The sequence below is a fragment of the Plutella xylostella genome, chromosome 6, assembly GCF_932276165.1.
Source record: "Plutella xylostella chromosome 6, ilPluXylo3.1, whole genome shotgun sequence".
In the NCBI taxonomy this organism is placed as follows: domain Eukaryota; kingdom Metazoa; phylum Arthropoda; class Insecta; order Lepidoptera; family Plutellidae; genus Plutella; species Plutella xylostella.
The window spans coordinates 4,161,569-4,174,805 of NC_063986.1; the positions used below are offsets into that span (position 1 = coordinate 4,161,569).

At 41.0% G+C, this 13,237-nt stretch overlaps 1 protein-coding gene and 1 long non-coding RNA gene across 2 annotated transcripts; both read right to left on the reverse strand.

Annotated features, from left to right (window-relative positions):
* Positions 1–139: 139 nt before the first annotated feature.
* On the reverse strand, positions 140–12,881 carry LOC105385999. The gene is made up of 5 exons (XM_011556470.3): positions 12,636–12,881; positions 11,305–11,458; positions 2,345–2,553; positions 1,679–1,924; positions 140–1,419 (listed from the first exon to the last, which is right to left on the reverse strand). Exons 1-5 carry the CDS (start codon positions 12,667–12,669, stop codon positions 1,238–1,240), a joined length of 825 nt encoding a protein of 274 aa, XP_011554772.3. The 5' UTR covers positions 12,670–12,881; the 3' UTR covers positions 140–1,237.
* On the reverse strand, positions 5,533–7,089 carry LOC125488619. Its single transcript, XR_007266353.1, has 2 exons — positions 6,589–7,089; positions 5,533–6,235 (listed from the first exon to the last, which is right to left on the reverse strand). It is a non-coding gene; the product is annotated as an uncharacterized LOC125488619 (long non-coding RNA).
* Positions 12,882–13,237: the final 356 nt, after the last annotated feature.

Here is a 13,237-nt window from a genome sequence, read left to right on the forward strand (position 1 = left end):
TAGAGAGATAGGTACTGTAGTACAAAGTAACGATAACTAGGTAGTTACAGTTGATTGAATAGTACTAGAGTTAATTGGATGATTAGTTCCTCTTTAATAGTATAATCGAATTTACCTCGGAGGGTTCTTTAAATGATTTTTTTAATTAAGTACGTTACGTTTTTTACCACTTATGACTAAGTAAGCAACCAAAAAGATGATTGATAAGGGATGCATTTATTTTTACTATTTCTAAGTAAGTACCTAACTAGCTGCGTTGAATAGTTAAATATAATTTTAATTCTAAAAAGCTTCATATTAAAGCTTGTTATAATATTAACACATAATTATACGTAAACATTGTCAGTAAATAGTAGTAAGTAATAAATAGATCAAAGTGTAGCGTAATTAATTTACAAATATCTACTTTTGATTTGAAAGAGATTGTATAAAACTAAGTTAAGTCTAGTCTCGATAAGTACAATATAGATAAGAGTCGCAACATCCTTAAGTTTTAATTTATAAAGGTCATCAAGGCTGTGTACATAGTGTAAATAGATTTAATTATAACTAAATACAAAGATATATTTTTAATGTTTTTAACTTTTTATATAGCAAATAAATATTAAAGGAAACAGTATATGTAGCCGTATCACTATCCTTCAGGATATTCCTCATCATCGTCAGTCCAGCTCACCATCACAGCATGCTTTGTTTATTTTTATTATGAGTTTAATAGGTAATACTTATCCGCTTAGTTAACGATATTAAAATCGTCAGTAGAAAATGGAAGAACATAACTTTTCAAAACCGAAAGATCATCAGGTAAAAAAGCTTCTAAAATCCATTTCCCATAAACGGTGTTCAGATTGGGCACATACCTACTTTAAATACAGTAAATATTTATACAATGACTTTCATAACCAGAAACAGGCGGATTTATTTACTTTACTACAGCCTACAGCCAACATTGCATCACTGAGTAGATTTTATACACAGACTCATCTATCACGAGTTTCGCCGAACGCCCAACGCAGGCTAAACTAAGTAAGTTCAAGTTAGTTTAGCTTAGCTCGCATGATTGAGCCAGTTTTTCATATATAGTGCATAGTTTGCGGTGGACGCACAAGTCGCACATGTATGAAAAACTGGCTAAACTATGCAAGCTAAGCTAAACTAACTCAGTTTAGCCAGCGGTGGCCGTTCGGCCATCAACGCCGCCATAGACCTAGTCGTTGCAAGCGGTCTGCTTCTCCCCCTAGTTGTCGCAAGCGGTCTTCTTGATGCACGTGACGAAGGGCGGCACCTGGCAGGTGCAGATGGTGCAGGGCTCGTCGGCCACCAGCTCGTCTCCAATGGCCAGGGTCATGTTGCCGAAAACACACTCCGAGTCCGCCGCGCGCACGTTCAGGCCACGGATGATTTTGGACTTGGGCGTCTCTGGAAGAAACAGTCATAGTTAGGATTTGAACACTGAACGTGTTTCTCCCAACCACAGGTGTCTAGCGTAGAATCGTATCAAGAGGATTGTAACCGTAACCGACACGATAGAAAGTGAGAAGAAAGAAAATATTAATGTGGTTCTCTGGAAGAAATTCGGTACATTTAGTTAAACATTCTGTTTTGTGTTTCTGTTTGTGTGCAATACAAAGTATGTTATCGTTAAGTATCTTTAAAAATATCAAATTGTAAAACTTACGGCACTCAAAAGTGAAGGGGCATGATCGAGCGTTGACGAACACCGGCGCACAGCGGTTCATCAGCTTGTCCTGGTAGTGGATCTCGATGCCACAGTTCACCTCCCGGCAGTCGGCGGGGTTGTCGGTACTACCGTTCCACTGCGCTGAGCAGACGCAAGTCTTGTGCGATTTCTTGAAGGTCTGACCCTCGAGATAGACTTTGCCGTCCACTTCACATGTGCTCAGATTAGCGATCGCGTCTTTTCCTGGAAATGGTTTTGGGTTATGTTATGAGGAGTAGAGAACGCGTTGGTCTATGAGAAAGTTAAAGATGATAATGTATCGATCCGCCAATAATGTACGTACAGCGATATTTATATTGCTAGTGCACATGGTATTTAAAGATTCTCCAGGAAACACTTATGGTAGGTACCCAGTTAATAATGTGATTGAAAATTGAAATAAATTATGCATTAGGATGATACCATCGTTTCAGCCCATTGTTCCGCGGGAGGTAAGACAATACCGTCATAATAAATTTATAATAATTATGATAACCATAAGTAGCGCATATACGATCATCATGTTCTAGAACCTAAACGGTCAGTCTAAGTTTGATATGTAATGAGAAAATCAACCTCATCACTTATGCTATTTCGAATTGGTAATCAAAAGTTGCCTCTTACCACAAACTTTGGCCGTCGGACAGCACTCCATGGGCTGATACGTGTAGATACATTGCTCCTTCTCGTCAGAGTTGAAGAACTCTGGGCAGTCGACGGCCACGCAATGGAACTGTGGCGTGACGTCACGCAGCGAGCAACTGCAGTACATGGAGCAGGGGTTCCTGACGAGCGACTCGGGGATCATCGCGCCGTCCTTGTAAGCGACTCCTCTGGAAAGAGTTGGTGTTTTGATTGAGTTTTCTTTAAAGAAACTGTTATAGTCGACACCTAACATAGCTTTTTTTGGTCTGAAAAGTTTTGTCGTGGAAAGAGGATGAAAAGTACCCAATCCATTTAATTTCAAAATATTATTTATTTATTTAACTCTTTATTGTACAAATATTACAAATAAAAGTACAAAGGGTGGACTTAACGCTAAAAGCATTTTCTGCCAGTCAACCCGCAGGAGGTACAGGAAAAATAGGTAATAAGGTGTACAAAAAAAGAATTTAAAAAAAGGAAGAATTAAAAAAAAGGAAAAGAATAGTAAACCTAAGTCACTTAATATTATACCTAATTAACATATATAAATATGTAATGTAGCAGCTCGGCAGGAGCTGGTCTGGATCACCGGGGAGCGACCCCTGCTGGGTGATTTTCTATCTCGGGTGTCATGGACTCGCGATTTCCAACCGTATAAATCTATGATGGGTTTCTGACCATCTTTTGGCATCGGCTATCTCGGTCATGATCACTAAACGAATAGTGGGTATGAGATTTATCGATACACTAGAGGTTGCAAAATTTTTGTGAAAATATTCTGTGATTTGGTTAGCCGACTAAATGAAAACTTCATTTCACTTCAAACTACGACTACTGCATTTATCAAATCTTTAGTTTGCCGCATTATTTAGAAAAATGGTGATACTGGAAGCTATTGTCAAATGATTGTCAAAACAAACTGCAAGGAACCATGCAAAACAGAGATTGATTTTGGTGTGTGTTTTTTTATAATTACTTACCTGAATCCTGTATTTTAATTGTTCATTATATCTAAGGTAAGTACATAATTAACGTATTACTATTAAAATTTTAAACTTAGTCATACACAGAACGAAATATGGGAATTTTTTACAAAGTCGTGAAAAATGAACATTTATTGTTCTTAATAAAAGCATTGAGATCAATGATTTCTAGTACGATACGATAGTAATATAAGTCGATGATTGAGATCTAACACTTGGTACTGGGAACTCAGTTATTAAATGTAGATTGATCACTGAGCCATTAAATAATCTTCATATTTGTGCAGGTTGTGCTTGTTAGTAATATTTTTGTGAGGCATATATCATGTGCCAAGAAAAAAGATTGAATAGGCAATTAATATTGTATTTTATTTCCAGGATGGCACCTTTAAGAAAAGTCTCAGATCGACAAATGGACAATTTGTTGGAGTTCGTTGAAAGACATAAAGAGCTTGCTGTTGGCCGGTTCCCTCCCGGCCCACCAGGCATACAATCAGCACGTCGGCTATGGGGCAGTGCAGCATTACAATTATATGAATTATATTCAATTGGGTCTGGAGTTACAAAAACTGGTCAAAAATTCTGACGGGCATTCACATGTAAAGTGGCAATGTGCAATCATAACTTAAAGGTTAAAGTAGAAAAAATATTTTAATAATGATTATAGTAAGACTGGTAGAAGCAAAATGTGATGGAAAGTTTTGTGATTTAAAATCAAAAATGAAAGCCATTAATATAACTTGTGTTCTTTATTACTAAATTATACATATACAGCAAAAATCAGCCTATCAGAGTCAGGTTATTTTAGTTCCTTGAAATTCACAGCCTCTGGACAAGGTTGGCCCTCATGCGCCCTGCATCTGCATCAGCAGCACCATAAGCCACGTTACCAATATGCTGCACCCGAATGTTACCAGCAACAGGCAAGTTGTCGTCACTGGTATATTGTGTGCATTAGCTATATTCTGTAGTACACAGCAGTCATTTACTATTTTCGCAGCTTTGGTGGGCTCATAGTGAAGCACACGGTGTGCCAGCAAACATCTCCAGCGTGTTCTAAGGGCCCCAATGCACCGCTCCACAGTATTTCTGACACGGCAGTGTAGATCAGTGTAGTGTTCTTCTGGGGATCCTACAGCTGCATTGAGGATAGGTGTTAACATCCACGGCCGCAGAGCATAACCAGAGTCCCCTGAAACCAATTTTAAAACAACAGTTAGGTACCTATACTTACTGAAAAAAAACAAATACCTACTGAAATAATTTCCTTCTAACTAACTAATTACTTACTACGAGTATTTACTAATTATGGAAGACCAAAAATTTGCAAGATTCACAAAACAAACATCAAAGAAATATTATTTTGTTCAAGATCATAAGAACAAGAAAGAAGAAGAAGCCTCACAATTAAAAAAAAAAACGTTATTTTCTACATTCTATGGTGACTCTATGGTTTAAAAGCTACTATTTACTAGTTGCCCAAGACAAGACGGTTGGCCAACCCAAATTAGTACTTATGATTCCAACTATCCGATACAAAATACCAATCTCGGGTTTCGATAAAATATTCGCATACAAAATTTTAACAAGATGGCGGCCGGTGGGTATTGAAGCCCATACCAACTATGACGTCATTATTCAACCCCAACCGAACATACACAATACGAATAGTGTCAAAATTTGCTTTTTGACAGTAAGATCACGGTGAAGAGAGTTGTCAACGAGATAGAAAATAGCCCAGCTGGGCGAATCGACCTGCCTGGCCTTCCCCGAGAGTAGGGGTTGGGTGCTATATTGTAATATGATACTTACCCTTATGACTAACGTCCCTAGTGCTTAGGGCTGGTACCTACCTAATAACTCTCAAGTAATATGTACCGGGAAGCGGTCTTAGGCTAGCTCAGCTTGACGCCGGCCTCTGAAGGAGTGCCCGGTCGCCTGGGGGATCTACACTGACCGTGAAGCGGTCCTAACTACCCTGATCTTGGTCCTGAGGCCCCTGGAGGGAAATAACCTCGGTAGGTGTACGGGGTGAGAATTAATAATGCCGATTAATTAGTGTAACACAATTGAGGCGGCACTGGACCCGCTTTATTTACAATCAAGTTAACTTATATATCTAAGGTAGGTACTTACAGCTTACGTACTTAATATTAACACACTACACAAATGCACAAATACTTATCACGATTACTGATATTTATATTGGTCGGGCCCTGAAGGGGCCTACGCGGATGTTCCTATCTTAATAAGGGGAAGGATATAGGGTACAGGAGGTCGGGCGAATACCGGTGGTGCGTGTGGACTTGTTCCAGGGTTTGTGGAGTGTATTTGTGTCGACAAGAATGTGGCTGAGGGCCGGTGTGTGTTCGGTGATTGTATAGTTCGGTACTTACACAGATGCTTTAAACTAGGCAACCCAGGCATCCATGTACGTATCCGGGGGACCTCGCTCCGCTAATTAGGCAGCCCACTGTGTCGGGTCTAGTCGGGTATACGGATGCTTTAAACTAGGCACCCCAGGCATCCGTATAACCGAGAGGCCTCGGTCCGTTGAGCAACCTACCTCGCGGGGAGACCGGTGATGTGAGATTAGTGTGCGTGAATAGATTACTTGAATAGATATGGGTGCGGGGAGGGATCTCGGGAACGGAATGATCACTCGTCGGAATAGGAGGTGGCGAATGGTGCTCTAGCGGCGGTCCGGCGGCTATTTATAGGCGGGTCGCCCCGCGCCCCTTGTATTCTCCGGAGTCGTCTGTGTGGTGCCCCGCCTCGTCTCGCACACGCCGGGCGCTCTTGTGGCTGCGGTGTGAGGGTAGGTGTGTTGGACGGTTGGTTTGTAACGGCTCGTTACATTCTCCCCCCTCAGCAGAAGAATTTTTACCTGGTAAAAATTCACAGGTCATGTAGATACATACAAGGAAAAATTAAGAGAACGGTGCGTGTAGTGGTGCATTTGTTTACAAACGGGTTCCTACTTTATCATCTGGATTCAGGATATATTTTATTTACTTAGATATTTATATCAGGTTAATTTTACACAGTATAATATTATTAGCTTTGGTAAAAAAAAGTTACACGGTGTTGTCCATGAGCATTTCATCCCTGCTTGGTGCCGGTAAGTTCGGACGGAAACGGTATATTATATTCGGGATTCTTTTCTACATAAAAGATGTGAATATTTTGTTTTTTTACAAGACATGAGCAAGGATAAAATGCATGGTTGGTTTTACTTACATTGTAGGCTATGTGTATATTACTTATTGTGTACTGATATACATTTTCCTGTTATTTACATTAGGTATACGGTTTTAGCTTTACGGTTTTAAATTGTTTACATATCAAATAAATTAAAATTTATACGGCATGTGCCCTTGCGCTGAAATTTACTCGCTCGGTTTGACACTTGACATTGACTTGACAACTAAAATTCTAACCTGTGTACGTTCACAGAGTAACGTATTGGGCTGCGTTCAAAAATATAACAATCTTTATTCTAAGTCTGAGCAAAATTTTTACTTGTGACTTGGATGGAAAAAGGTGGATGTTATAAGTTTAACATGTCTGTGTGTCGATTATTTACTTATATTATATTATACTACGGACGGACGGTGTAAAATGTGTGCATTTGCGTTTACATTTTTACCTATTTCTATATTTTCAATATAGATTGCGGTTTTTCGGTTGTATATCTATAATTAAATTACAAATTATACATAATAAAGTTTTATGCGGTACGGTACGGGATGACTAGGTCATAAATATAAAAATGTTTAAACTTTTTATGGCTATTTGTCCTCAATCTTCATTATGTTGATGATTGAGGGTAGGTTTGGAATAATCGGTTCGTTCGGCATCGCATGAGTACCGCGGCTAGGCACATCTGGCGATGGGTGATGACGTAGTCGGTAGGTTATTACTGCTTCGGTTCGGTGGAATTTGGTTGCAGCAAGTTTGATAACAATGATTTTAGGCGTTCTTTGTACTTTTTCATGTGATGAAGAACATCTTTGTACATCCCGGGCCAATAATATGTTTCGGCAATGCTTTTTAGGATTTTTCCCGTGGTCACGTAGCCTGTTGTTGTCGGTTCATTAAGGTGTTGTTCGATAATCGACCTTCTCTTCAGTGTCGGAACGCATATTTTCCACTGCGATTGTGAATTGATCTTGACCCCGTACCTCGGATTTACAATTCGTTTATGGAGTGAGCCGTTTTTGATTGTAAATGTTGGGTCATTTTCTGGTGATTTTCGGGCTTCGGACATTTTTCTCTCGAACCATTCTTTTCGTTCCTGGATTGAAGCTGTGTCGGGATATCTTGGTGGCTGTTGTTGGTTAGGTTTTTTCTTTTGCTTGCGGGATTTTGATTTTCTAGGGCCGGTCAATTTATTATTGTTCGGTGGTGTTGTTTCTGGTGCGACGACTTCGGTGACTTTCGGTGTAGTTTCGGTGTTGTTGTTCCAGATTATTGTGGCTCCTGCCTTTCTTAGGAGGTCTATCCCTATGATAACTAGGTTTGGCGGTGAATAAGCTGGTAGCACGAAGAGTTCGTGTATTATTTTTCTCTGCCGTATCTCGATTTCTGGGTCTATTCTGAGCTTCACGTCCATGACTCTGCCGTCTGCGACGGTTACTCGCATCCCTGTTACTGTTTCTTTGTCGGCGTTTGTCGAGTTCTCTTCATAAATGTTTCTACTTATGTATGATCTGGTGGAGCCTGTATCAACTAACGCTCGGTATATGATTTTACCTATTTTTACGTCTTCAAAAATTCGTTGTTCTGGTCGGTTTTCTTCGGCGGTTATGTTCGTGTCTCCGAACTTGGTTTCTCTTCTGCAGCAGTTGCGCGTTAGTCTCCCGAGGACTCCGCATTGGCTACAGAATAGTACTTGCCTGCCCCGGCATTCCTTATGTGAGTGGCCTGCTTTGCCGCAGTTCCAACAGCATGTGGTCTTGTCGTATTTTTCATGTATTTTACGCGGTTCTGGTGATGCTTCTGGATAAACTTTCGGTGTTTGACGGTGTCGGTCTGGTCGGTGCTTCCACTGTTGAGGTGAGGATTCTTCTGTGATCTGCTCGTACTCGGCTGCCTGTTTTATTAATTCCCCGAGGCTGGTGAAGTCTTGCTTCTTGATGTAGTACTTGTAACTCGCGGTCATGTTCTCGTATATTCTTTCTTCTTTTTCTGTTTTGGTCATTTTTCCGTACCTTCTCATCAGGGTCTGTATGTCGGTCAGGTAATCGACGAAAGATTCACGGTAGTGTTGTTTTCGTGCGATGATCATCTCGAGCAGGTTCTTTTCGTATCCCGCCGGGTAGTAGAATAGTTTGAATTCATTTAGGAAGTCTTCCCACTTTTCCCAGTTGTCTGAGTTGTTTCTGTACCATAATAGCGGTTTACCTCTTAGTACCTTAGGTAGTACCTGGAGTAATCGGTCCTGCGGGACGTCACCTGATGACGTCAGTTCATCCAAACGCTCGATGAACTCAACCGGGTCGCATGCGGTGTCGAACGATATATTCCATTCCCTCACGATGGATGACAGGTTCAGCTGGCTCGCGGTTCTGGTCTGGTCTTCGGATGTCATCTCGAATGTCTCCTCCTCTTCTTCTCTGATGTAGTCGGACAGCTGCTTCCTCAGCTTGTCAACGGTTAAATTTACGGTCGGTAGCTTCCTTTCCCTACTTTCCCTTATTAATTCCTCTTTACTAAGGTTATAAATCCAAGAAGTTGGCATTTGATGCTGTATATTTACCTAATATAAAACGGGGCCAGTTTGCAATCGGTTACTACAACTTAAATAAAAATGACCAACAAAATTTTATTTGCTCTTTACTTTTGAATTGTAATTTTTGTGAAACGGGGTCGGTCGGTCGGTTGTCGGTCTATTTTTAGAATGATTACGGGTAGATATTTAAGTTGAACGGTTAGTCAGTCGGTTGGTTATTTCTAGTGAATTACGTGTTATTACGGGGGGCTAAATAGTATTAGATATTAATGAGAATATGTGGATTTTTCGTTGGGCGCCAAATGTAATGTAGCAGCTCGGCAGGAGCTGGTCTGGATCACCGGGGAGCGACCCCTGGGCGAATCGACCTGCCTGGCCTTCCCCGAGAGTAGGGGTTGGGTGCTATATTGTAATATGATACTTACCCTTATGACTAACGTCCCTAGTGCTTAGGGCTGGTACCTACCTAATAACTCTCAAGTAATATGTACCGGGAAGCGGTCTTAGGCTAGCTCAGCTTGACGCCGGCCTCTGAAGGAGTGCCCGGTCGCCTGGGGGATCTACACTGACCGTGAAGCGGTCCTAACTACCCTGATCTTGGTCCTGAGGCCCCTGGAGGGAAATAACCTCGGTAGGTGTACGGGGTGAGAATTAATAATGCCGATTAATTAGTGTAACACAATTGAGGCGGCACTGGACCCGCTTTATTTACAATCAAGTTAACTTATATATCTAAGGTAGGTACTTACAGCTTACGTACTTAATATTAACACACTACACAAATGCACAAATACTTATCACGATTACTGATATTTATATTGGTCGGGCCCTGAAGGGGCCTACGCGGATGTTCCTATCTTAATAAGGGGAAGGATATAGGGTACAGGAGGTCGGGCGAATACCGGTGGTGCGTGTGGACTTGTTCCAGGGTTTGTGGAGTGTATTTGTGTCGACAAGAATGTGGCTGAGGGCCGGTGTGTGTTCGGCGATTGTATAGTTCGGTACTTACACAGATGCTTTAAACTAGGCAACCCAGGCATCCATGTACGTATCCGGGGGACCTCGCTCCGCTAATTAGGCAGCCCACTGTGTCGGGTCTAGTCGGGTATACGGATGCTTTAAACTAGGCACCCCAGGCATCCGTATAACCGAGAGGCCTCGGTCCGTTGAGCAACCTACCTCGCGGGGAGACCGGTGATGTGAGATTAGTGTGCGTGAATAGATTACTTGAATAGATATGGGTGCGGGGAGGGATCTCGGGAACGGAATGATCACTCGTCGGAATAGGAGGTGGCGAATGGTGCTCTAGCGGCGGTCCGGCGGCTATTTATAGGCGGGTCGCCCCGCGCCCCTTGTATTCTCCGGAGTCGTCTGTGCGGTGCCCCGCCTCGTCTCGCACACGCCGGGCGCTCTTGTGGCTGCGGTGTGAGGGTAGGTGTGTTGGACGGTTGGTTTGTAACGGCTCGTTACAAATATATATACAAATATACCGATACATACAATATATTTTACATAATATATACACATAAGTATATCTAATACATACATAATAATATATACCTATAAAAATATACCTAAGCGGTTCAGGTTCATTATTCTTTTGTTTTAGGTCCTAATTGTTAGGCTTTGTCACCTTCAACTGTTTTAAGATGCATTATTACATAACTGTGTGGCTCTGGCTGATGTACTTAATGCAAACTCAGACCGACTCAGACTTTATAAAGTGTATGTATACATGAATCAATGCTATTTGTCTTTTTTAAACAAACTTGTAGGTAGGTTTCTCGGAGCATCTTGGAGGCCGAGTTTCCACATCGCTGGAGGAGGTCACGGTCCGATTTTGGTATTTGCGAACTTTTTTGTTGACCATTTCATTGGAAGGCTATTAAGTTTACTGATTAGGTGAAGGTGTGAAAAAACAAGGAGAGTGAGTTGGTTTTATTTTTAATTAAAATCAGCGATCCGATGAATATAGCTTAGCCTAAGGCTGCCTTATATGCTGTAAAGCTTTAAAGATGCTCTCGATCTCTTTAGTGAGTGAGATAAGTAAACGCATCACAACAATAAATCATTATACCTTGTCATTTGCCAGAATGACTGATGATTTGTCAAAAACCAACAGCGTGAAGTACTTAAATGGATTCTTCCTTATTCTTTACGACCAAGGGCAGTTGGCAGTCAGGAGTTTTTTATGATCTTTGTGTTATTCAGAGGGCACAAACCTGTAATAGCACATGGTGGGGTCAGGGTGCAGGTCGGGGCAGGTGAAGGCCTGCGGGCAGGTGCTGTTGTCAGCGGCTGACGGCGTGCAACCCAGCTCGAGGTAGAACGCCGCCATGTCGCAGTCCTGAGACATGTCCGAGTAGGCGCCGCCAGCTGGGGATATGTAGATTTGTGATCCTTTTGTTACGGGCTATCCAAATCTCAAAACATCCTCTCCTTAAACTGTTGGAACTGGCATAATTCGTAAACCGAACACTCTTTAGTTTTGCCTAAGATGGTTCAATGAACAACAAACAATTTGTAGGCATCCCAAGGATTTACTTAATTCAATTCCCGATAAATATTTTTCTCATTTTATTACATATTTTTCTATGATTTTGGGATATGATGTTTTGAAACGTATCTATAGCCCGTTTTAAAAGGTGTGGGATTTGATTGAAAGTATTAGTAGGTAAGTAACTACTTAGTGATTGGATGTATAAGACCAAGGTGGTGCTTATATTGGTAGCTATAGTATATGCAATAAAAATTTATATTAAAATAGTAACGTGTTATCTTTGATGTGCTTACTTTATAATTGTTAAATTATCAACAGATACATACTAGTTACCTTTCCGGTTCTACAATATGTTACCTTTATAACTGACCTATGTATAATTTAATAGGTTCTATGTATAACAGACACTCATCCAACACCTTATATCCTGCACCACCACAAGTAATCCTATATGCTGGTCACGACTCAGACATGCAGGCACCAGGTGCGTTATATAAAGCAAATTTATTATGTTACTCTTCCCATATTTCCAAAAGTCCATGATCCTCAAATTTTGTCTTCATGTAACTAAAAATTGGAACCTTCCAAGCCGCTGGGTTTGGCTTGGAAAATTCAAATTTTGAGCTAGTTTAATCAGTTCCTCGATATTGAAGTTAAAATGTGCTCAACCCTGGATCATCAACGTCAATACATCGGCCAATAGTCATCAATTCGTCATGAGAAATCCCGATTCCGTGATTAGATAGGTTACCATTACCTATTGGCCTATTGCTTCATTTGTTTAAGTAATCTTACACCAAACTGCGGTGCGACGTCGTCGCATAGCAAAATTTGCTCTGAAAAACTGTCTAAAACAGTCGCAGTTTTTTGCGATGCGACGTCGCAACGTAGTCCTGTGTACAACCCCTAACAGCTACCTATCATATTCATGACTATCCTCGCAGTATGGAGAGGCAGGAAGCTGAGCGGAAGCGGAAGGTTTCTTTCAACTGGTGTAAAATAAATTATTTGATTCGAATTTCGAACTATACAGAAAAAAAAAACAACACTTACCACACAATAGCAACAAAACCACTAACACCTTCATTTCAATGTTGACAATTTTATTATTCGCCTTCAACTCTACAATGTCAGAGGTAAACAATGTTGGGTAATATTGCACAAGATGCGACCGCTTCGGTCAACGTCTGAGTGTCGAGTGACCCTAACTACCGGTGGCGCGGCGCGTGCGCAGGAAAGATTTGTGTTTGCAGTGGTCCAGCCTTGACCGTGAGAAAACCAGTGGCTTCACAGTGAATCATGCTCATCCACCGGTTCGATTGTTTCTTTAATTCGTAATGGAAAACCAATTTTATTGGTTTTGGTTTCTACCAACCTACTTACTTACGTTTTATGTAACTACTTACTTATTCGGTTACGGATGAAATTCATTTTCAAGTTGGTTTGTATTAGCTAAAGTTTTCTAATTTGACAAAAACTTAAAAAAATATGTAGGTAGGTACACCTAGCCGGTAGTGGCTGGATGAGGAAGGAAGACAGAGTGTTATGGCACTTCTTGCCATAACACTCTGGAGAGGCCTATGTATGTCCAGTAGTGGACGATTACGGCCTGACTGATATAATGTCGATGATTGGTTTAAAGATAATAAAATAGA

What these genes read in the sequence shown, in the direction of transcription:
- LOC105385999 (XM_011556470.3), bottom strand. Translation starts at nt 12,669, where the DNA reads ATGAAGGTGTTAGTGGTTTTGTTGCTATTGTGTG. An exon ending in GGTTTTGTTGCTATTGTGTG is followed by an intron (nt 11,459 to 12,635) that starts GTAAGTGTTGTT and finishes ACATATCCCCAG; the next exon opens with CTGGCGGCGCCTACTCGGAC. An exon ending in CCCACCATGTGCTATTACAG is followed by an intron (nt 2,554 to 11,304) that starts GTTTGTGCCCTC and finishes AACTCTTTCCAG; the next exon opens with AGGAGTCGCTTACAAGGACG.